General features: G+C 42.3%; 1 protein-coding gene across 4 annotated transcripts in view; it reads right to left on the minus strand.

Moving 5' to 3' along the window:
- Positions 1 to 25,939, minus strand: part of ACVR1 (activin A receptor type 1) — a 75,307-nt gene that overhangs the window by 35,300 nt on the left and 14,068 nt on the right. For 3 of the 4 annotated variants that reach the window (XM_079924759.1, XM_079924761.1, XM_079924760.1), the window contains 2 exons: positions 21,137 to 21,210; positions 2,070 to 2,333 (listed from right to left, as the gene is read on the minus strand). In XM_079924759.1, the coding sequence (XP_079780885.1) occupies positions 2,070 to 2,333; positions 21,137 to 21,203 (331 nt within the window). In that variant the 5' untranslated portion in view covers positions 21,204 to 21,210. Of the gene's footprint in view, positions 1 to 2,069; positions 2,638 to 21,136; positions 21,211 to 25,939 lie in introns of those variants that run through there. The other variant, XM_079924758.1, reaches the window with a different exon arrangement.

The raw sequence follows: 25,939 nt of genomic DNA on the forward strand, positions 1-25,939 counted from the left end.
CACAGAGTGTCGAAACTGAAAGACTTCCTAATACCTGGCCAACGGCCCAGTCATTTAACCATGATTCATTTAGACACAATAGGAGTTTGAAAAAATTCCACTGAGAACCAATTTATTAACGCATCTATGTGAAAAGTGTTTTTAAAATAGAAAGTACTACACAAATCTCTGATACTATCCTTATTAACCTGGATTTGATCTGTAAGGACGTTTTACCATCAAGCCCTTACGGACAGACACTGTGCTGTAATATTCCTATGAGAAAGTGCTATCTGAGTTAAGACCAAATGATCCAATCTGTGGTCTCTCTCTTCAATGTATCTCGGAGGTCTACTGCTGAATTCTCATTGCTATTACGTCATGATTTCTGCCTAGGAACCTATTCATTCACCTGTTCTCTAACTCGCTTATTCAACATTCATTCACTCACTCAAAACGTTCTATCCTTGATTCACTCACGCACCTAATCACTCATTCACTCTCTGGCTCAGACATTATTACATACCCATTCAAACATTTGTGCATTCACTCGAATACTCACATGTCACTCAAGCAAATATTCACTTTTGAGTTAAATCAAAGTTTCTCAGTTGCCTAGTGAAGGTCCATAATTAAAAGATCCCAAGGCGATAATCACCTCTGAATTTCAGACCCTTTCCTGACATCACATCACCAAGCCCTGTTCCCCACGTATGCCTTACTCTTTCCACGTCCCTGGCCTCTTCAGCCATCCAATCTCAAGCCGAACTTCCTTTATAAATTTCTTTTAACTTTCCAAATCCAAATTAATCAACAACTTGGCACATGTCACTTGTATGATAAAGCGTAAAGCTAATTATGTACAGCATTAAGTTATGAATATTGCGCCTCCCTAATTAAATCAGAAATTCCTTAAGAAAATAAATTCTGTGTTACAACTCTAATCTGACAGACTGTTCTGCAGATTAGAAACTTTTCACCCTGCAGATATCATTTCTACATGAATGCAGACATTTCTTCATGGTCTATCCACTCTATTAATAACAAACTCACAAGGTTTAAGAATTTATCCCATCAAGTACCCTTTTAGGTTTAACCATGAAATACCTGACCTCGCTTATAAAAACATCTCTTTTTATTAAAAACTCTCTTTTATTATTGAACCCTATTTGCTTATCAGACTTTAACCTTTTCTATATGGCTTAAGGTCCTCACCATAACTTCAAAACGTATGAATTATGGAACATGATCTTGTATCAGTTTTTTACATTTTTCTGTCTCCTCCCTTTCTGGCTGACATTTCTCGCCGTGGATGCTCTTAGTAGCCTCTTCTACCGTTTATTTCTTCTTTTGTCAGTGCAAAATTGGTTAAGTATGTCTATTAAAAATGTACTATATATTAAGAGAGTAAATTTGGCTTGGAATGAGTCTACAAAGACCAAGGTACATTCATGTTTGTAGGGACTCTGAGAGAGCAATTTAGGGCTCATTTTATGAGGAAACAGTTTCAGAGGAGGACTGAAGTCCATATTGACTATAATACGGAGAAGATTCCACATAAACTACAAGGTTGATGTGAAATCTCACCCAGCTTCAAGTTTCGGTGATAGATTGCTGGGCATCAGATGGGTGATAGATTGCAGGGCATAGAGGTTGTCTCCTTCCTCGTAAAGAAGGGAAGGTATTCCACTCAGACATCAGAGTCTTATGTTCCACTTTCCTCCCTACACACTCAACACAGAGATGAGCATTTACAAAGCAGAACTGTCTCAGAAATTATGACATCATAGCTCCTTTCAGAAAAGGATGTCAGGAGCTGTTCACCTGCTCATGACCACCAAGAGAGATCTGGTCAGCGAAGCCATCCCCAAGGTAGACATCACCATGCTCACTTTCCCAAAAACATCCATCCTCCTTGTAGATTCCAAAAGGCCATGCCTTTCTCCTCCTCACCAGAGGGACTTCCCTTGTCACCCACTGTTGGAAGAGCAGGAGGAAAGCCTTCTGGCTACTTACATCTTTAACCCACACAGAATCAGGACAATACTAACAAAAACCCTTGATATAGAAATAGAAAAGTCCATGGGAACCTTTAGTGGGCAGCTGGGCGGTGATGTTCCTGTTACACCAGTCCCCTTGGCAGCACTCCACAGCTTGGCCGGGTGACGGCGGGGTCTTACAGGTCATCTTCCCCTGCTCATAGACCTGGAAGCAGCCTTTCTGGTAGACGTGGAAGCCATCGTTTATGCTCAGCGAGGAAAAGCACTGCTGGCCTTCACAGTGGTCCTCATTTCCACAGGAGAGGCCTTCACACACACACATGTAAAGTCTAGGGTTAACCTTGGGCTTCTCATCTGCAAAGGGAAGAGAGGAAGGAAAACAAAAAAAAATCACTGCATGGGTTTTAACCCCATTGGGGGAACGATAGAGTCTCTCCAAGACCATTACAAACACGTTAACCAAAGTCAGGTGAAGTATCACCACTGGCCATGATTTCCATATTTCTGCTGTCTTGTAACTCTCAGCTGACCAACCACCAAATAATAATCACATCTCAAGATATGCATGTGCTGATATAAGCTGGGTGCTCTTTTATATCCTATACTAGGCCAAAGAATGATTATGATCTGGCCACAGGTTTCTGAAAATGAACTTCTCCCACTGTGGTTTTCATGGTGTCTTTGGTCTGATGGGCTCTCACATCCCGATTCTTGAACCAAAATAAAATGTTTTACCAGAACGTAACGCTCATCACCTTTATTTTGTGTTTTAAAACAAGGCTCCTAAATACATGGCGTCTGTCAATACCAGTTCCCGTTATCGCCACACAAGCCTCCACCAACTACTAATACAGGCTTGCTGACATTGCTGCCATCACCTGTCTGCTTCAGAAACACATCAGTACAGTAAGAGTTCCCAAGGATGCACGGTCTATACTTACATATCCATATTATCAATATTGTCAGCTAAATGTCGAGTAATTTTTCAGTAGTACAACACTGAAGTTTTCACATTAATTACGAGGCTAAACACTGCTTAAACCTTTTCAACTGGCAGAAAAAAGTTGGCACCAATTATTGAGGATGAGGGCACAAAAAGACAAAGGGAATAAAACAGTGTCTGAACAGTAAGGTAACAAGTGGGACCAAAGGCATAGCCCACACAGGTGGGTCCAAGGTGCAACATGGATCATCAGTGAATCACACCGAACCAGACCTCCTAATCGCCTCTTTCTGAAAACACTCATTTGCAGTTTCACCTTTCAAATCACTCTTTCTTTTCCCCTCTTTTGTTAGAATAATTAGTTCAGACTTGCGGGTCCCAACAGTTTCCACCAGTGGGGAAGGAAAGTGAAGACAGAATGTAAACAGCCAAGTCCCAGAGGCCACTGATTAGCCTGATGAGACCACTTTCACCAAAGCACTGTTCACATAAAGAGAGTCAGCTCTCAAAACTCCCTCCGAAGGTCTACAGCACAGATAGGCTGCCTTCTAATCCCTGAACCCTCTGCAGCAGGTCTGTGAGAGAACTGCTGCTTTCTTAAAATATAACAGGTTGGATGGCTGTGCTTTCAAGAGGAGACCTTAAGGTAAGGTCTTTGAAAATGTCAAGTTCATTTACACAGATCTGTGTGGGTGTGTGTAGAGGTGTGTGGGTTATCTCAGAAAGAGAAAAAGCATTCTTCATCTTTCTTCTTCCCTCTTCAAAGGAGTGAAAAATAGTTCACTGCCCACTGTAATGTGGGTGCCTTGTCCCACAGAGCAAGGGCATGCAGACACACAGACACGAGCCTTCTATTTATAATTGACTTGCTAGGTCTTTTGAAAACCACAAGGGGCTCATCCAAGAGCAAAGACATGCCCGAAAGCAGAAAATCCAAAATAGCCGCTGACAGTATATGTGTGTCACCAGACTCACCCCCGAGGATCAAGAGCCCGCAGACATTTTTAATGAGCAATAACTTTAATGAGCCAAGGGACGGTCTTTCTTTCTCCCTGCCTAGAGAAATCCAAGAGAAATTCCAGCACCAAGCTATTTCTATGAGGATGAGAAACATATATATCTGTTGACATAATCCAGCAAAAAGTTTACACTTGCCAAAAGCAAGTTGAAAGATAATATTTCTAGGGAGTCTAGACATGCTTGCCACTCTCAAATGGCACAAAGCTGGGCTGAGAGTTGCCAGCTATGCTGCCCAACAGGTGATGATTCTTTGGAGGGAAACGGATGGGTGGGGTGAGGGGCAGAGTTAGTGGTGTCATATTGATTTGTGAGCACAGCAGAGAATTAAAAAGACTATATTCAAAAACTGGGCAATAAAGCAATTTATGTGAATTTGACACACAAACATGTACTTCAAAACCCTAAATAATTGTTAAAGGTCACTGATACCCAAAAATACATACTTAACACATTAAGGAGGCTGTACCTATCGATGCTGGGTTGGGGAGGTGAGGTTAGTGTTAGGATGAAGGGGTAAAGTGAGAATAATATAGGAGAGGAGCTGATCACAGGCTGATAATGAATTGAGGAGTATGAATCATTCACTCGCTGCACCTACGGTCCCCCAGGAACAACAGCAAACAATAACTGTAGACCATACAGGGTTCACTCATCACTGATCCTATGGGAATGGATGGTCCAGGGTACCAAAGAATTAATGACACTCTGTGGTTCAAATAAAAAACTGTCAATTAAAAAAAATAACAACAATAATAATTTCTCTGGTGTGCCCTCAGAGTGAACTCTGCTCTTACAGTTCCAGCCCCAACTGAACTCTATGTGCACAGGTGCAAGAGGCCTACTGCCTTTCCAAGGTCTCTAGCTTTTGAAAGGATGTGGGGACTGTCTGACAGATGTTTAAACTGTAGCCTAGAGAATTTTGCCAGAATTGAGCAGCCTCAAGTAAATACCATCTTTAGTAAGATTCAACCCACTACAGGCAACTCTGCAGGGCATCCAGGCTTAATGAGGTATAGATCTTAATCAGATCTTATCCTGTGGGGTCATAAACGAAGTCGAAAACCAAGGTTTTCACATCTTCCCCACCACAATCAGGAAAAAGGGAAAAAGAGGAAGAAAGACAGCTCAGTAATATGTAATAATTAACTCAATCCCTGCTATGGAGGGACCATAAGCCCAGTTCAGCAGTTAGCAAATGGGAAAGTACAAAACCAACAACTTCGCTTCCTATTTTGCTTTTCACCAACATTTAATCTTCTTAATTTGTATATTGCCATATAACTAATTAGCAGAGCCCTTCGTGAATCAATTCTTTTATATTCAGCCAGATATAAATGAAGACCCTAAATTCACGAGAACGACCCCATACACCCATGCACATGTCTGCACGTACGCACACACTTCGGTTAAACGCCACTTTGGCAATTTCATCCGACAGAGTGGATTAGTCGAAGAGATGCCAAAAGGATTTTCTGAGCTAGGATTACTAATTCAACAAAGCAGGTTAAAAGCGAGGTAGTAACATTTTCAGATCTTAATATCCACAAGTCTAAGGAACACGGCAGGCCCCCCAAATGCCTATGACTCACTGTTTGGGTCTTGTTAAAATTTAGGAATAACCATAACGTGTGGGCCTGTGATATCTTATTTGGGGTAGCAGTGGTGGGTCGGGGAGGTGTGAGAATTATCACAAAGCTTTTTTAGGGCCCCAAGCAAGGGTCTGTGGACCTCTAATCTCTCAGGCCAGGATATAAATACTCTGCACGTCAGGGAACGCCGAGGAAGGATAATCACCTTCTGTGACTGATTTTCAACAGTCCAGCCAGGAAGCACCACATCTGATATGAAGCATTTTACACCTGCCTGTGCTAATGACTAGGAGGTGCCCTGGCAGAAGGCAGCCAGTCTACGCTACCTAATTGACACTCATTTAAATAATGCAGTAATGGAAACGTCAAGCCAGAGGTATTCCCTGTGTGCGGTGCTCACCCACACTGTCTGTTCTAAAGGCACCTCCCGGCATTACTCAGTGTCATGGCTGGCACCCTGTGCCCTCTGTAGCCCCAGAACCAGGCCCGTGTGAACACACTCGCAGCCCGCGTCTGGCTGGGAGCAGCAGGGAGTCCTCGGCACCACCGAGAAGGAGCCAGGGCTGGCTCTGCCACCAGAGGTACAGGCTCGGAATCCCAGGGGTTCACCGCAGCCAAAACTTTTAAAAGATTTTTCTTGTTCTGGGCGATACGCTCACCATCTGGACACACCTACTCTCACAGCCTAATCCTAAACTGGCAGAGGAAGAGGCAGAGCAAAGAGCATCAAGGACCTTTTTAAGACTGTCCACAGTTTGGGATAATCTCGTGCCTCGTAGTAAGGGTACCCGCATTTATGTCTTAAGTGGGACTGGAGCAATCTGGGCACAAGCTACAAACGGCTCTCCAGGCTCTCCCGCCCACCTGCCCAGTCATGCACTCCAGAATACGCTAAGGCATTTAAACCGATTATCATTCTAAATGGTGAACAAAACCCCATGTTTCCCACTAAAGTCCTTGACAGAAAAGACAAATGAGAAAATGGTCCAAGTCAACCAGCCTGTAGCCGTGATCCCAGGAGTCAGCAAAAGAAACAGGCTGAATCTCTTGTAGGCTCATCTCAAAGCAGCACAAATAATAGGCAGTTATTAGACTACTGCTATAAGAGTCCAATAGCTCAGAACTTTATAGGCTAAAAAAGGAACCCCAAACATCCCTGGACTCTTTCCAACAGTATAAACGATTCATTCATTTGAAATGACAGCTTATATTAGGCTCATAGATATGGGAGTCCTTCCATCAGCTCCTAATCCGAGAGTGCAGCGTGGCACCTCTCCAGAATCTGAAAGCATCTGAGATCTCTGGCATTAAACAAAGGCTTACGGAAGGATTTTGCAATGCCAGGTATCACTGCCAGCAAGCCTGCTCCTAAGACGGAAACACAAAGGTCTGTCCGGAATGCCTAGTGAAGGGCATTTGATGGCCTGGCAAGAAGGCAGGCTATATGCCCAGAAATAAAAGACACCCAAGTACCTAAATGCTCTCATCATAATAAAACATCCACTTAGAGAAACCAAATCATATTTTTTTTTCCTGATCAGAAAAAATTGATACTTGGTAAAGCTGTAAAAGCCAAGAAGCAAATATGTTCCAGGAGTTGAGAGAGAGAATAGAGGCGTTTGAATAGGATCACATACAAAGTAGAATAATGACAACCAAAAACGATGGTAGGGTTTCCACGGTTTGGAACTCATCATGCCTCCACTCCAAGTGTGTTCTTCCTCCAGTGTTCCCTCACTGAGCTGACCAGACTCACCCCCACTCAGATGAACAAGCTTGATTCCACGACCCTAAAAAAGGAGATGCAGGGAATTTCCTGACAGTCCAGTGGCTAGGACTCGGTGCTTTCACTGCCGTGGCCCAGGTTCAATCCCTGGTCAGGGAAGTAAGATCCCTCAAGCTGCGCAAGCTGCCAAAAAAAAAAGGGAGACACAGTGGTCACCCCGGCCTACAAAAGCCCTGGTTGACCTGCTTTCTGCCTCAGATCCCCTCAGTTCTGGGAAGGGCTCCTCCTGCTTCAGGAGCTCAGGTCCGTTAGGTGTGGAATCCCCTCCACGTGGGATGCTCGGCTCTCTCCCTGCCGACGCCCCCATCCACCCAGTGTGTGCCCATCTTCTCCCGAGATCTCACCTCACCTGTTACCTCCTCAGAGAAGCATTTGTTCACACGCCCAAATGTAAGCATTTGTTCACACACCTGTCTACACTCACATACGTGTGTCTGCGTGGCCGCCGACCGTCCAGGTCTTCCCTGCAGACTGTGAGCCCCATGAGGGAAGGAACGGAGCCTGCTTTGCTCACTGCTACGCTCTCCGCAGCTGCCTCAGCATTTGGCAGGAGGACAAGCCTGATGAATGTTTGTTTCAGAATGAATTTTCTCTTCACAGACAGGATTTAGAGGTGGGAAGAGACATGATGCTGGTTTTCAGAGAAGACTGAGCCTATAAAGTCTTTAAATGTCAGCAGAGATCTTCAGGCAAGGCTTAGTCACCAAGCCAGCGTGTCTGTGCAAACCCCTTCTCCCTACAGGAGCTCGCCACAGCGTCACACCTGCTCACCTCCTCGGGCTGACAAGTGTGGAAAATTAGTACTTTTTGTGGTGCGGTGGGTTTTGTGTTTGCTTGTTTGTGTGTTGGAAGAAAGAGGTACAATGCAAGAGTTCCAAAAACAAGGCATAATTTAACACATCAATAGAACAGCAAGGCTTTTATGGGAGGTCCTTCCTTGGATGACCGATTTGAGGACCTTTGGCTACGATGATGCTACAGTGATGAGGATGACCAAAACACAACGAGTGACTTGGCTTCAGCCAGTTTAGGGACGTCCTGCAGGACTTGCCTGCTCAGCAGGGAAAAAAGATGCCCCTGGTCTCTGCTGCCCTTTTTCTCCTATCAGTGAAAACAATGGCATTTTCAGCAGGGAGTGAGGAAGAGTGAATTACATCATTTTCCCCTTCTTGCTTTGCTGAAGGTGATAAGGATTCCTAAGTCACCCTGCATTTGAACTGCTGAAGCTGAGAGGGGGGGAAAAAAATAAAAAAGAATTCCATCTGTTTATTTTGTGGCCGGGCTGACTCCTGGTCTCTGAAATAATCCGTGTAAGTTAAGCCTATTGCAGCAGTCTCACCTTCTACTTCAAAGCCATAAACTCAGTCTGTGTTTAAATGACTAACAAGTTATAGAGCGCTGTGGGGTATGATCTAAGACGATACCGGTCTGTCTCTTCCATGCTTTTTATGACTCCCTGAACATAGCAAAGACTTAGCTTTAACACATATGCCATGTCTGTGAAGCGACTCCTTCACAAGGGGGGAAATAATGACCCCTTTCTTCATTTTGTCTTCAAACTTCTTGAATCGTCGCTTCAGAGAAACAGATGATTACGAGGCCTAATGGAAAGCACCCCACTGCAGCCCACGCCACATAGTGTTGACAATTCTTGCATCTGAGTGAAGCTCTACTTGTTGGGAGAGTAACAGAGAGGACCACAGACTGAAGAAGGGGAAAAAAGCTGAGGAATTATAAACATTTCAGAGAAGTCATTCCTTGTTCAGATTCAGGAGAGCCAGTGATGTGGTACCATCTACAGCATGTCTTAGGCTAGAAGCTCCGATCACAGTGTGGGCAAAGGTGTTCCTGACTCTTTCTGGTTGTCTCCCCTTCCTCCCGGGATATCTGGGGAGTGCACGGCTGCTCCAGCAAGGTTTTCCTACCCAGGCTCTACACTGAAAATTCTGGTTTTACAGGACACCCTAAACGAGGGCTCTACACGGGAACGGACAGCAGAGAAGGCCCAGCTCCCACTTCTGTTTCTCCTCCACTGCCCTACGCGACCTTTTTCTCTGAGAATCAGGGACAGAGCCTCCAAGACTGCCAACCTTTGCTCTGCTTACCAGCCGCCAGCCGCCACCACATCCCCACACCCTTTCCGGAAGCTTTCAAATCACAGAGATAAACCCTTCAAAAGATGGGCACGGCTCCAATGTGTTAACAACAGTCTTAGAATGCCAGCCTCTAGGCATCGTGGCACCCAGAGCTAAAGGCGAAAATGTCTAGAATTAGTTAATTTCAGCTAAATTCTTCCTCTCTAGCTCCCTACCCTACCCCATCCCAGAGAAAAGCGCAGAGGGAACAAGGTAATTTCCAGACTATTTTCTTTCCAGCCCAAATGAAGCCAAAGAGATCAAGATATCCAAGGGTGAAAAACTGGGGCAGAGCCCAAGCCTCTGATATTGCTGCTTCCCTATCTCCCAATTTCCCAGTCATGTCCCAAGGCCCTACCAGGTCCAGATCTCCATGAAAGGTCAAAGAAAGAAGGAATCCCATGTCTTCAGTCCCATGAGTACATGCCCTGTGCATCTGTATTCCAGCCTTTATAACTTGATCTTTGTCTCGCCTATCTTCTTTACCCCATCAGTCTAACTAATATGGTTCACAAGAATTCATTAACTCCCAAGTTCAACACGCTTAAGATTGGCTTCCTCATCAGAGACGAAAGATCCTACAGTCACCATAAGACAGTTGAGTGTAGGTCATTTTGAGCTTATTCTTTTTCACCCCAGAACCCACAGAAAGGCCCCAGATGCCGACACTCAAGGTAGAAACAGAAAGACTTTCTTCAGAATGCTGTGAACCAGAGCTGGCTTTTTAAACACACATGCCTTCCCCCCACACCCCAGCCTCTGTGGCACAGCACACCGTTCCCAGCTTCCACAATAATCTTGGAGCTTGGCAGAAGAAAGGCAGCTAAATCTGAGATGTGTCACGAGGCCACTGGCTGAGGAGCAACGATATCTAAACACAAACCAAGGCGAGAGCAACAGGCCAGAGTTTCCACAGACTCCCTTTTGGCTCCTGTGGCTGGAGAGCACTGACGGCCTAAAGATAACCCAAGACTCTAAGAAGGGTCACTTTTAAATAGCAGCTTGAGTACCACCAGTCATTTCAGAAGTATTTCCTTCCAGAGCCTGCTTCCATCCACATCGGCGTGCCAAGCCTGCCCAACGATGGCAAGCCCGCGGCAGAGATGAAAGCCCGGAAGGACATGGAAAGAGTCCCAAAGGGAAACAGACAGCTCCCGACATGCTGATTCTATTCTGTGCCCACATTTGGACTGCTGAGAAAGAATCATCTCGCAGAGAGCCACCTTGTAGAAGTGATCTACTGACAATCATTGGGGATTAAAGAGCACGTAGAAAATCAAACAAGATAGTTTTCACTCAGTGCCTCCCCTCTCTAAAACCGAGGCAGGGTTCTCCATGACGGCTACCGTCTAGGAGTGTTTGAGGAAAGCCTTTCCCTCCAGGAGAAAACATACACCTCTCAGTCTGTCTGGCGGACCCCAGTCTGGCTGAGCACGGAGAACTGGCATCGCATCTTCAGCACGTACTGCACGTATGCAAGCACTGCGGCCACCCACTAACCACACAAGTGCCCAGTGGAACTGCTCAGAGGAGCCTGCTGCTTTTTCGTTTCCTTTTAAGCCAGGGCCAAAGTTCCCAGGATCTTCCTAAGAACCCCTGAGATCCGCTCAGCCCCTCACCTATCCACCCAGGGAGCCCACACTGTCCTAAATGGCAGTCGGCCAGGGGCTGGTGTACAAGGGACAGGTGTGCAGTGGGCTATTTTCAGTTGCTATCTGCTCAAACGCGAGCTGCACATGCTCAGGAGGCAGGCAAGTTTGGGTTGCCTTTCAAACTCTGGGCAGCCAAGAGACATACACCTTTCACAGCTGCCCGGGCAACCAGCTGCTCGGTCCTCCTCCCAAGACGGGAGCAATGAAAACAGCGTAACCTGGCCAGCCACCGTGCCAGCGAGCAAGCTGCACCTCTCATGTCACTGCCCGGGTTATTCTGAGCTGGGCTTATTGACACTCCATGGCAACACAGGAACAAAGGACCAGCTAGAGGGATTTAAATGTCTTGCAAAAGTTGCTAAGAAAGTCAGCAGCTCAGCCTTCTGTTTTCATAACGGAAATTAGTGTTAGATTATTGTCGTTCGCTGCTGCTGTTATTATTTGTGAGCTACCTGCAACAGAGGTCTTCTCTTGGAACTAAGGGTTTTGTTTTTGTTTTGTTTTTGTTTTGTTGGCCACCGTCAAGTTGCTATAGTTGGGATGCCTTTGAAAAGGCAGCACGTGGGCCTGTCTGCCCCGACCCTGCAGGGGGAGTAGTTTTTCCCGTCCCTTCACCTCTAATCCTGCTGTGCCTGTGATCCACTTCTACCAGAAAATTCTTTCAAAGCACACAAAGCGCATCTAATGAATCTTTCAATAGTTCTCGCTGCCCTCAGGATCGAAGACAAACGCCTCATGCACAAGGCCCTGCCAGGCTAGTAGGGCCTCAAATCTCAACCCAAACGCCTTCTGGGAGGCTGCTCTGGCCATGCTGGACCACCCGGGTGGTGACCTGTATCCCCCCACTTCTCTGGGCCTGGCCCTTCCCCTGCCTAAAAAGTCCTTCTCAGTCCTTCCTTTGCTGGTCTAATGCCTGTTCATCCTCCCAAACCCTGCCTGTCCCCAATCCCAGCCTGGTAATTTATCAACTGCAAGAATGTAAGATTGTCTTATCACTGATTCTCTTTTCCCAAACTTGGAATACATTCTTTGAAAGGATGATGTCCTTTCTTACCCTGTCCCCAGCCCAGATCAGTTCCTGGGTCTCTTATTACCTTTTCTGTATTATGATAATTATTTATTCATTCATTTGTCAGATATTCACTGAGCACCAAATACATGCCAGGAGCTGTTTTAGACACTAGTGAGAAAACACCACCACCAAGTCCTGGCCTCTCTCACCCTAGGCCTCACTTTGCATGGCTGACTTCTCACCACCACTCTGCTACTGCTAAGCATGGCTCTGCGGTAACGGCTCTTGAGAGCTCAGGTAACCCACGTACAGAAACACAGGAAGAAGGAAGAAGGAGGCTCACGATGGTGTCTGACTCTGCCTCTCTCCTGAGAAAGGCTTGACTCCTATGCATGGCCAAGAGCCTTCCCTTCAGAAGACACTCTGATTAGCAACACCACTGAATTATCAAAAATTACCCTAACCCTCTGCAAAACTGACAGCGTGAAGCATATGAACTAGGACATAATGTTAAAGATAAACACTGCGTAACTCTGCATGGCATCCTGCAGCATATTATACATCACAGGAGCCAAAGGTTAAACTGGACTGTTGGGTTTTTCTTCTTTTCTCTCTCTCTTCCTTATAGCTTTACTGAATGGGTGTGATTTTTTTTTCCATTTATATTGGCTTAGTGTAAATACCAGAATTCAGAAGGTAAACAAATGCAGCAAATAAATAAAAGAGGCTACTCCCTGCTCCAAATCACCGTTTGAATAAAAAATATAAGCAGAGTGGGCTTCCCTGGTGGCGCAGTGGTTGAGAGTCCGCCTGCCGATCCAGCAGACACGGGTTCGTGCCCCGGTCCGGGAAGATTCCACATGCCGCGGAGCAGCGGGGCCCGTGAGCCATGGCCGCTGAGCCTGCGCGTCCGGAGCCTGTGCTCCGCAGCGGGAGAGGCCACAGCAGTGAGAGGCCCGCGTACCGCAAAAAATAAATAAATAAATAAATATATATATATATATATATAAGCAGAGGTTTTTGTTCTTGCTTTAAGGTGAATTTTACCACCCCCTTCCAAGAGGAATTTCTCCTTCTGCCTCCTATCCCTTCTCTCCTTCCCACATGCCCCAAATACACATATCCTCAGAAAGTCCATGTTCCCCTCTAACCCATAACAAAGAATTAGATGCAGCATTACCGTGGATCTAGGAAACACCCAGCTCTGCAGAGCTCAGATTCAGCTGATTAGAATCAGGGAGCAGCTGTTCCAGTGTTATGACCACGGCTGAGAAGGCACATATGTAAACTTCCCTCTTCCTGTAAATCACTGGCTTGCAGAGAGAGGATGGTCAGGCTACATGAAGTCGTAAAAATAAATAAATAAATAAATTTTAAAAAGGTCTGGGCCAGCTCTGCCGGAGACTATCTGGGTTAGCTGTCAGAGTTTTCACCTGAGGGCAGCCAGGACTTCCCGGCAGCGAGCTCTTGGGAGCAGACTGGAGGTGTCTTTCTTAAACTGTGGGTTATGACCCATTTGTGGGTAGCGAAATTGATTTAGTGGTTCAAGACAAGGTTTCTTTCTTTCTTTCTAAATGAAATAAAACTGAATAGAATAAAAAAGAGAAGAAGCAGGAGTACATTAGCATAGTAAGAGTAATCACTCTTTCATGAAATTTTCTTTTCAGATGCATGTGGGTCATACTCCAAAATGTTTCTAAATGTAGATGCACTGGGTCCAACTCTAAAATGTTTCTTACTGTGAGTCACAGTGAAAATTTTGAAGGCTTCCCTGCCCTGTGTCTTACACTATCTTGGAATCGACATGAGCTCTGAGTAATTATGACTATTTCATATAACCATTATCTATGGAAGCTTGCCTGAGGTCATGCTGGGCTACAGAGAGAAGTTCTGGAGGACAGTTGGTAATGTTTGGGAATTACAAATTAATTTTTAAAATTTTTTATTGAAGTATAGTTGATTTACAACGTTGTGTTAGTTTCCAGTACCCAGCAAAGTGATTCAGTTATACATACATTATATTCTTTTTCATATTCTTTTCCATTATGGTTTATTATAGGATATTGAATATATTTCCCTGTGCTATACAGTAGGACCTTGTTGTTTATCTATTTTATATATAGTAATTTGTATCTGCTAATCCCACACTCCTAATTTATCCCTCCCTCACCCCCTTTCCCCTTTGGTAACCATAAGTTTGTTTTCTACTTCCCGAGTCTACAAATTAATTTTTAAATGTTTTGTTTTCCTTGGTGTTTACTTTTCAAGAGCAAAAGTAGCACACATTCCATCCCTACAAATCTCCTGCTTCACCAGTTTTTCCATAAAGAGGAGATGGCATCCACCCTCTCCCCCTTGAGACCCATCTTTATAAAACAGAAGCTTAGAAGCTATTGCACTGCCCACTCACTGTTGACCACAAGGAAACCATTTAATGAGCTAGGGCCTTGGATTTGTTTTCCCATCCATTCAATATTTGACTCTGATTGAAATTTTTTTTTTTTTTTGCGGTACGCGGGCCTCTCACTGTTGTGGCCTCTCCCGCTGCGGAGCACAGGCTCCGGACGCGCAGGCTCAGTAGCCATGGCTCATGGGCCCAGCCGCTCCGCAGCATGTGCGATCTTCCCGGACCAGGGCACGAACCCGTGTCCCCTGCATCGGCAGGCGGACTCTCAACCACTGCGCCACCAGGGAAGCCCCTGATTGAATTTTCAGAGTCCTCTCCACACCCCACCACTAACTCCTCTCATATAAATGCATTGAATATGAACATTTTATAATGTTCACTGGGACAAAAAAAAATTGGATGTGGCTTTAGTTTAACTACCCACAGCTGAAACAAACATTCCCCAGAAACGAAAAGCTGAAAGGAAGCTTTGTCACAGCTCACCTTGCATCAATAATATACTCATTCTGTTAGGTGAGAAAATGTGACAATAAAGAAGCAGTATCTTAAAAGTGTACAGCTTCACCTGATATTTACATTTTAGGTCCTCATAGTGGCCAATAGCTCAGTACATCTCATCTCTCTCCCCAACAAATCTCTCATATGATGATGTGTCAAAGAAAAAGATTTGATTCTGAACAAAAGGGATAAATTAGAGTCATGAGAAATGAGGGCAACAAATTTAATACTGAGACATTTCTCTTACATTCATTCACCCCTTCACGAACTTCCTGAATTCTCAATAATGAGAAATTCAAAGAAAGGCTTATTCTATTCTTCACCCCCAGTGGCAAAGAGGGGCACCTTTGTGGACCCTAACAAAAAGTCTATTGAAGTGATCTCCTTCCTTCTCTCATTGGGTAATTGGGCTGGAAAGTCTGAGTAGTGATGGCTTTGGAAATACTAAAATCAAGTCAACCCAGAAAATAATTTAGTACTTAGCAATCTTCTCTAAGACAGGCCGAAATCTCTTGCAACAAAACTCTGCAAAAGTCCAGCCTTCCTTGCTGCAATAAAATCTAACTACGGCTTGCAAATTTAATAAAATGTGGGTCATCTTAGCTTTGAAATATTTTTGAAGGAGCAGTATTCCACTTTAAGTTATTTGTGTCATGGTCGTCCCTGCAAATGCTCACAGGGACAAAGGTAAAACCAAACAAGCAGGTTCTGGAACAAAAATGGACTTCTCCCGGGTGGCATAATAGCAGTATTAGAGCATGATTAGTCTTATTAATGGGAAGGAAAAGGAAGGATATACGGGTAATTAGGGCTCAAGTGCTCTTCTCTGTGAGAGCAAATAAAAATCTTCCTGCAGCTGGAGTTGTATATATAATGAACATGAAAAATGAATATTGGTATGAGAGAGAAATAAAAAACACAAACCCAGGTAAAAGGGATTCATCATTTGTTATTGGAAGCTCTCACCTCAGCCTCTCAAATGGACTGGACTGAGCTGTATTCTAGCATGTACCAGATGTAATATGAATGTGGATGTAGCTAATTTAGGGTACCAAAAAATACAAAATTCTGAAGACGACCGATAATGACTGAAACTCTTGAATACCAATCCTCAAAGTATAACACACCTTTTGTTGGCTGTATAACCTTAAGCAAGAGTTTTAACCAATTAAAAAGCACATCCCCACTAACGTATCTCATTAGGGTAATGATGAGGATTATGGGAAATAACGAACATAAAACAACATTGGGCACATATTAACCACTCAATATTACCTATAAATCATCAAAGAGATAGTTCTAGCATGCAGTATTTTCCAAACTTACTGGGTCTTTTTGGCCCCAGAGCATTTAGAATTCCACAGAAATTGAGAAATGTTCTAAAGTACACACATACTAGTCAAACTCTGCCAAAAGTACTCTTTGGGACTTCTTATTTGACATGTTGACACTGTATCTAATCAATATTTAAAAGACATCTGGGAGTAACTGGGGAGACGAAAGAAGCTTTCTGTTTTTTTGGTTTGTTTTTAATAGACTAAGAGGAGTACAATACCCAACAAAACATATTAGAACAAAATCTCTATTACTTTCTTATTTATGCACCAAGATTGCCATTAGCTCCACTGAAGCCCAATTAATAAGGTGCCGTAGCTGCTCTGCAAACATCAAACCTGGGTCTGTTTCCTTTTAAACTTGGTAGTCTAGGGCTTCCCTGGTGGCGCAGTGGTTAAGAATCCATCTGCCAATGCAGGGGACACGGGTTCAAGCCCTGGTCCAGGAAGATCCCACATGCCGTGCAACAACTAAACCCGTGCGCCCCAACTACTGAGCCTGAGCTCTAGAGCCCATGTGCCACAACTACTGAAGCCCGTGTACCTAGAGCCCGTGCTCCGCAACAAGAGAAGCCACCACAATGAGAAGCCCGCACACCTCAAGGAAGAGTAGCCCCTGCTCGCCGCAACTAGAGAAAGCCTGTGCACAACGATGAAGACCCAACGTAGCCAAAATAATAAATTAATTAATTAAAACAAAAAAACAAACAAAAAACTTGGTAGTTTAAAGCCCTGCACTAGACAATCTATGAGGCTAACATAAAGTTTTTAGTTATTTGCCCTGTTATTTACCTCTTTCGGTTAAGTATTTTGTACTCGACATTTGCTTTATGACTAATGTTGAGTATATTACAATTAGTTCTCAGTGGTTTTTTTAAAAAAAAAAATTTCTAGTAAATATGCAAAAACAAAGAGTCTTTTCATAGAATATGCTATTGATAGTTAACTAGGAGTTGAGTCATTGAGGGAAGACAAGACTAAGGCCACCGCTATTAAGATCCGAGTACTCTAGGTTGTAGCACTCACTGGATATTGTTTTTTAAAAAAAAAAAGCTATCGCAGCGAAAGGATGATGTGTTCTTTTCCATATCTGTAAACATCCTAGTGCTGGTGTTATATTCAATAGCAAAACCTTAGTGGCATCCATTTCCATTTCAGCCAGACTAACTTGTTTCATTACAGATCTTCACTCTGGCATTAAGAGGTCATTTGCTGGATCCTTTGGGCAGCTTAAGAGCTTAAAGCAGGAAAAAACAACCAATGGCTGGGTTGCTAACACTGTTCCATAAATGCCCTTTTCACCTCCTCTTTCCCCATTCTTTCCCACTTCCCCTTCTCTATCCGTATTACATTTCCACCTCAATTTCTCTTCCACTCTTTTTTTTTTCTATCGTGCCCACACCAAGAGTCCACCAGGACAGCACATGAAACCTGAAGGATTGTCCGACCACACAGAACTGCTACTGTACCTAGGGGAGCACACAGAATTTGGAGGGACTTCATTTCACAACATTCTTTTTTTTTTTTTTTTTAACTGATCATATTATGTAGCAACTAAAAAGAGGAAAAATCCTAGCAACTTGCCTATTACGTCTCCAGACGTTGTCAAGTGTCCCTTGGGGGATAAAATTAACCCCTCAGATGAGAACTACTATTAACCCACCAAATATTCCCAGCCCATTTCTTCTTAGTAATTCTTTCAACCTAGGACCCAACTCTCTTCTGGTTAAACACCTCCTACTCCTTTAAACTTGCCACGCAGGATCCTTATTTCATATCTTTTTGGCACTAATTAAAATGATTGCAATATTATTGGACTGTATCAATCAACACTGCTTAGAGAAGAATATAGACTATGGATACCTAAAGTGGTTGACGATAGCGTTTTTTAACAGAAACTTAATGTAAGCTGCTTTATATAATTGTAAATTTTCATAGTAGTAAAAAGGAACAGATAAAATTCACATTTTTTATTGTCTTCAAAACCCAGTGTGTACTTTACACTTAAGGCATATCTCGGCTTGTATCAGCTGCACTTTGAGTGCTCAACATGTGGCTAGTGGCTCCCTGACTATAATACATGTCAATGAACATGGGAAGGAGGGAGGAACAGATCAAATATTATACACCTAATACATAACAAAATAGATTTCTAGTACATCAAGCACTGATTTTTCCACAGTGTTGGCTACATTAACCTATATTATATGCCTCCGCGGAAACTTATCAAGTGTATAAAACTGATCACTATACCCCCAAGAGCCTGTAAGAGGGGGATTAGTCTTACTGGCCCATCTGATCACAGCAAGGCTGAGATTCACACCGTAAGCACCACTCCTCATGGAGCAACTCTTATAAAATAAAGTGCAAACTGCTCAATGCGCAATAAAATAAGAGTTTGTTTACACATCTAGAAAGATTTACACCAACATGCTAAAAGCAATCACATGTAAGTGCAGGGAATTATAGGCAACTTTTTATTTTCTTTTTCTCTTGATTATCTCTTGTGGACTCCACAGAGGCAGTGCCATCCCTAAGTAGCTTTTTGCAGATGGGGAGAAAGGAGGATAGTGACAATGAGTTAGGCCCTAAAATGCCTGTGTGATCCCACACAACTGAGAGTTACCCTGTGCCCCTTCAGGTTCTCACTGGCCCCCCCACTAAGCATTCATTTACATGAAAACCGCTGTATAATTAATTGAACCTAATACCTAACTCTTTTATACATAAAAATACAAAGTATGTCTTATACTGTCTTAATGTATACAAAATTTTCTCAAAATATAACCACTGTGTAAATCAAGGGACAAACAGTTCTCTGTTTTGTTGGGATTCTACCAAAATTTGTTCACCAAGTCAGAAAATTCAAGCACTGCAGGCAAGATCCCTTGTGATAATTAAGTCACCGATACAACACACTAGTACCAATGTTTTCTGTTTTCTAAGACATCAAAGATTATTATATGTATGTGTGTGTGTGTGTGTATAGGTATATATTTTTATACACACATTTGTTACTTCATTACATCTTCTAGTGTACTCATGCCCAACTACACTAGATTATATTACATTTGTCTATACGTACTATTTTAATTATATGACATATTTAATTACATATTATTTTCAGAGAATTTTCTCTTCATTTCAGATAGCAAATTATATTGAATTTTTTAAATTTATGTTTATAAGAAAGGTATGGTGTATATAGGTTGCACTCCAAGAAAATCAAGGGACATTATCAAATATGTATAAAAAGGGGATGTTCACATGCAAAACAAAAAGAAGTCTAGACACAGACCTTATACCCTTCATAAAAATTATTCAATTAACAGATCACAGACCTAAATGTACAACACAACACTATAAAACTCCTATTAGATAACATAGGAGAAAACCTACATTACCTCACTGAGTATGACAATAACTTTTTTTTTTTTGTCAATAACTTTTTAGAGGCATGATCCATGAAAAAAATAATTAATAAGCTGGACTCCATTAAAATTAAAACTTCTGCTCTGTGAAAGATAATGTCAAAAGAATGACAAGACAAACCACAGACTGGGAGAAAATATATGCAAAAGACATGTCTGATCAAGGACTGTTATCCAAAATATACCAAGAACTCTGAAAACTCAACAATAAGAAAACAAAGAGCCCAAGTAAAAAATGGGCCAAAGACCTTAAAGACACCTCGGTAAAGATATACAGATGGCAAATAAGCACACGAAAAGATGCCCCACATCATACATCATCAGGGAAATGCAAATTAAAACAATGAGACACCACCACATACCTATAAGAATGGCCAAAATCCAGAACACTGCTAACACCACATGCTAGTGAGGATGTGGAGCAACAGGAACTCTCAGACGTTGGTGGTGGGAATGCAAAACGGAACAGCCACTTTGGAAGACAGCTTAGCAGTTTCTAACAAAACTAAACATACTCTACCATACAATCCAGCAATCACAATCCTTGGTGTTTACCCAAAGGAGTTGAAAACTTATATCTACACAAAAACCTGCACATGGATGTTTATAGCAGCTTTATTCATAATTACCAAAACTTGGAAGCAATCAAGATTGCCTTCGGTAGGTGAATGGATAAACTGTGGTCCATCCAGACAATGAAACATTACTCAGCACTAAAAAGAAATGAACTACTGAGCCACGAAGAGACACGAAGGAACCTTAAATGTAAAATACTAAGTGAAAGAAGCCAATATGAAAAGGCTATATATACTGTATGAATCCAACTACATGACATTCTGGAAAAGGCAAAACTATGGAGGCAGTAAAAGAATCAGTGGTTGGCAGGGGTTGCAGAGGTGGAGAGAGAGGAATAGGTGGAGCTCAGAGGATTTTTAGGGCAGTGAAATACTCTGTATGATACTATAATGATGGATACATGTCATTATACATGTCATTATAACCCACAGAATGTACACCACCAAGAGTGAACCCTAATGTAAATTACGGACTGGGGTGATTATGACGTGTCAATGTAGGTTCATCAATTATAACAAATGTACCACTTTGGTTGGGGGGATGTTGATAATGGGGGAGGCTATACATGTGTCGGGGCAGGGGGTATATAAGAAATCTCTGTATCGTCCTCTCAATTTTGCTGTGAACCTAAAAAACAGCTTTAAAAAAATAAAGTCTTAAAAATGGGGGGAGGGGAGGATTGCTAAATCTGATAGGATTAAGAAGAAACTAGTTTACGGTAAGCCAAACAATACACAGTATACTGGTCCTGCCCCAAGTAGTTGAGCCACTTACCTTCCATACTAGGGGAAGGGAAAGCAATCATCATTAGCACAGGAAGAATCATCACTCCATCTACCATTGTACAACTGTGGAGGGAAAAAAAGAGATATCAGTGAAACAACAAAATTTAACTGCAGGATGACAAATTAAATTAAGCATACCATCTTCAAACTGCCGTTCAAGGCCTTTCTTACAAATCCCCCTCACATATGTTGCCTTATTTCTTAGTACATTTAAACATATACCCTTTACATGGATCTAAATAAATCATCTTAAAGAGTTAATCAGATTTACCTCCTCCTGGTGGCCACTCTGAGGCAACGTTCCCTGAGTCTACCCACTAACAAAGAACTCAAAAGGGACGTGAAAAATTCTCAGCTGTAAGGCCAGGCATTCCTAAAGGACTTTAGGTTTGAATTTTATTTTATGCCATGGAATGCAAGGTTGGCACCAAGTTAAAAACTCTAAGAAGCACGAATAGACTGTTCTAACACGATGTTGAAGATTAAATGACTGAATAATCCAAACCAAATTACCATGTTTGAGCCTTCGTTCAAAAGGATTAGAAGTGAAGCAACCTACATCATCATACAGCCCCGAAAAAGAAAACAAAACACAAAACTGTAACTTATCCCTCATCAATGGCAAAGCAATGTATTCTTACATTAACCTCAAATTTAACAGAGCATAGACACAATCAAGACATGAAGAAATCATGTAAAATCTTAATATATGAAACTATAACAGAGAGAAAATAAGATGCTTGCTATAAATTTTAAGTTGATATTGCCCTAAAACTACATTGGCAGAAGCTCAATGTTCTGAGTCAAGGGGTTACAACAAAGAACTTTTCCATCTGAATAATTCCTATAAAATTTTGGAAATATGTTGAGAGTTTGGCTATACTAATTCTTTATTACAAAAAATAATTTTAAAAAATTAAACCTTGAACTAGCTGCAATTTTCTGATGGTAAAATAAAGAGAAAACTGGTGAAGTTCTTTAGTGAATAGGTTCATGTGCTATCTTACTCTTAAAGCTTCAAAGAAAAGAGCAAAAGCCCACTGCTATCTAAGCTGTTTGGAATGGACACCTTCTGACTCATCTTCTTAAAATCAGTTTTTTGGTTAGTAGTCTGACTGTTCATTCCCCGCACCTCTATTCTATCTTACCATCCCTCACTTCCATTTGTCTACAACTGTATTTCAGACTAACCCTTCTCTAACAGCAAGGTGAGGGAAGGGAGTAAAGGAGAGTTTAATGGACCTTCCTTTTACATTTTTAAAAGCACGTGGAACCTGAGTGACTCCCTTTCTACTGTTGCTGTTGTTATTATTACTATTATTTCCATGTTCACATAGATCTTTTCTAGAGCAAGCCCTTGTTTGATATAAATACAAATGCCTCACTTCACCCTGGAACCCTCATAACCAGTACTGACCCCTCCATCACCATCTCATCTCTGTGCCTTTGAACAGAAACGCACTGTTGGTTCCCTCCACCCCAGATGCCTTGAGCCTCCCCCTCCACCTCTCTCCTACCCAACTCCCTCTTCCTGTCATCCACGATCTAGCTCAAAAGGCAAATGCTTGGTGCAACACCTCTCCATCAGCAGTGATTTCAACCCCCCAGCCCCAACACCACTCCAAATCAATCATTTGTCTAACACCACTCCAAATCAATCATCTGTCTATGTCAATCTCCAGCACTAGCTAGCCTACTTGCCCCCAAAAGGGGGTGCATGCATCCAAGGGCCACACAAGACAATGCATTAAATTATGGGATGAAAATACTAAAACTTGTATCTTATAAAAACTGATTTAATCTAACAGAGTGATAAATAACTTGATCCTTTATTTGGTCTCTGTCTCAGTCCCTTAGGACAGTCCACTACAAGAGGTATCTTGCAGAAGAAGTGGGAGTTACACAATGTGAAAGAGTGGACATTGTTTGCTTATAGAATACAGCCATGTGCTATACTCTTGAGAGTTTACTGAAGTGGAATTACAGGTTGTAATGGCTAGATATAATGAAATGAGCCCTCCCCAAATTGCAAGTGTTCTAAATCCATTAAAGAAACTACAGATTGAATATGTTGTTAATGAAAGTACCAGAGAAGACTAAGAAAATGGTGGAACTTATATGGCTATTCCTAGTGGTTCTTTGTTAATCATTTTAAAGAAAATCAATTAACATTCCAGTTCACTGTGACATGAAGCAGGCTCACCAAATTCAGAATTTAAAAATACATTAAAAACTGATTTGCATCCAGTATCATAAACAATAAACATTATCCTGAGTAGCCTGAGATTTTTGTCAATAATACAATGTCATTACCATTAGCCACACCTCAAATAATTCATCTTAAATCTTTTTAAAATTTCTATTTTATGTATGTCTTATAACACATAGTTTTACTTTATATAAAACTTATAAGCTACATATTGAGGGTACACACTCAAAAAACTTTTTTTTTTTTTTTTTTTGCGGTACGCGGGCCTCTCACTGTTGTGGCCTCTGCTGTTGTGGAGCACAGGCTCCAGACGCACAGGCTCAGTGGCCATGGCTCACGGGCCCAGCCGCTCTGCGGCATGTGGGATCCTCCCGGACCGGGGCATGAACCTGTGTCCCCTGCATCGGAAGGCGGACTCTCAACCACTGCGCCACCAGGGAAGCCCTCAAAAAACTGATGGGATATATCATTAAAAGCCTTTGAAAAGTATTGAACTATATCTCAGTCTTATCTTTGAATTCCCGGTCCGTCCGTCCTTCCTTCCTTCCTTCCTTCCTTCCTTCCTTCCTTCCTTCCTTCCTCCCTCCCTCCCTTCCTCCCTCCCTTCCTCCCTCCCTCCCTTCCTCCCTCCCTCCCTTCCTTCCCTCAACAACTACTGAGAGCCTGCTATGTACTAGAAATCAGAAACTTAGAATGATAAAGATATACAAACATGGTCCTTACTATTACAGAACTTACACAATCTATCTATGGTGGTAGTCAAATAATCATCCAAAAGACTGCACAATTAAAAACTGATTTAAGTGTTAGAAGGAAACATGGTTAAATAAGACTGCTAACAAAACAATTTAAGATTTTTTGGCGGGTGGAGGAGATTATATATAAACAGGGTAGATTATATATAAACAGGAACCAGAAAGGTGAGTAGAAGGTACTACAAAAAGGATAAGAGTATGTGAGCTCGTGTGTGTGTGTGTGTGTGTGTGTGTGTGTGTGTGTGTGTGTGTGTGTGTGTGTGTGTTGGGGTGGGGTGGGGAGCACTCTGTGGTGGAGACAGGAGGGCATTTAAGGAAAAAGGCACAGCTTCTCGGCTTCTACACGGGTCCTGTGGCCAGGGGAAGCTTGGTGTTTCCTGAGGACTTAAAACATATATCACATGTGAAAAAAAAACACCAGCCTAGGACATAGGGAGCCTAGAGAGAAGAGTGATAAGGAGAGAAAACCCAAGAAGGCTGGAGAGGTAGCCCCTAGCCAGAACCTGGGTAAAACATGGTAAGCCCTAGTAAGCTCCCTACATTCGTTGTTGTCAAGGCGCCTCTCCACCCCATTCTCCCAGGCACACCAACTAGCCATCTCCCTGCCTATCTCTGGACCTCTGTATATATGAAGCTCCCAGTGATTGAGCCCTTCTTTCAGGACCCAACCTGGCAAATTCCTATTCAACCTTCAAGCCTCAACTTAAATGTTACTTCCTTCTAGAAGTTTGCCTAAACCCTCATATGCTCTCATTACACTCTCATACACCACTGTGTTAATTTTTATTTATAGCACTTATCATAATTAATAATTACATATTCATATTTGAGTGTGTGCTTTTGAACATCTGTCTCCCTCACTGGACTGTAAACTTCATGGTAGTAAAATCTATAGTCTGTTTTGTTCATTGCTACTAGAGCCAAGTAGGTGCACATTTAATACTCCTTGAATTCAAATTCTCCCTGAACTAATCGGCTCAATTTAATTTTAATTTCCAAAGAATTAGAAATTACCCCCCCCCCCGACCACCCGTTAACACAAAAGCACATACACACCTGCAAAGGAATAGCAGGATTAAGACATTTATCATCTCTGTTAACTCTAATCTCTAGAATTTAGTTCAGGTAATAATAAAAGTCAGCAGTTAACAAGTTTCAAGCTTCGAAATCAAGAATTCTTTCACTATTTTAAAAAAGAATTCTAAAACACCATCACCACTGACAATTTTTCCTTGTCACAAAGCCAACAAAAGCCCATGCCCTTAAACACCTTTTAACTGATTATTATTGTGCAAGCAAAATTAAAACAATAATTTAGGCTCCTAAACGGAAAACAGGGGAAAAAAGGAGGTATAAATTCAGTCTTCCAAACTAATCTGCTGTTTATAGACAGATAGCTCAAAATCTGCCAAAAATCTTTGGGAAAAAATGTCAGCAGCATTTACTGGTTGCCATTCTGTTCAGTGTCTGGAGTGTCTCTGCTGACCAGTTAATTCAGCTATTAAAAATGGAACTTTCGAAAGGAAAGGGAAAAGAAATGTAGGGAGGAGAATGCTCTGGAATAAATGTCCCGATCATATTTTACATATAAAGAACATCAATATGCTGAAGTCCCAACTTGAAGCCCCAAGGATCTACTTCGAATTTTTAAATATACTAAAAAGGAAACATTGTCTTTACAAGTAATGTTCAACTCCCTTGCACTCAAGTATTTTTGGCTAAGGAGTTTCAGATGTGGGCTGGCTGGTAGTGGGAAAAGAGAGTGGCAATAATTCAATAGTTCAGGGATGCTTTACTCCAATAGTTTTAAAAATTTTTGGTCTCAGAA

The sequence above is a fragment of the Stenella coeruleoalba genome (genome assembly GCF_951394435.1).
Source record: "Stenella coeruleoalba genome assembly, chromosome: 6".
NCBI lineage: Eukaryota > Metazoa > Chordata > Mammalia > Artiodactyla > Delphinidae > Stenella > Stenella coeruleoalba.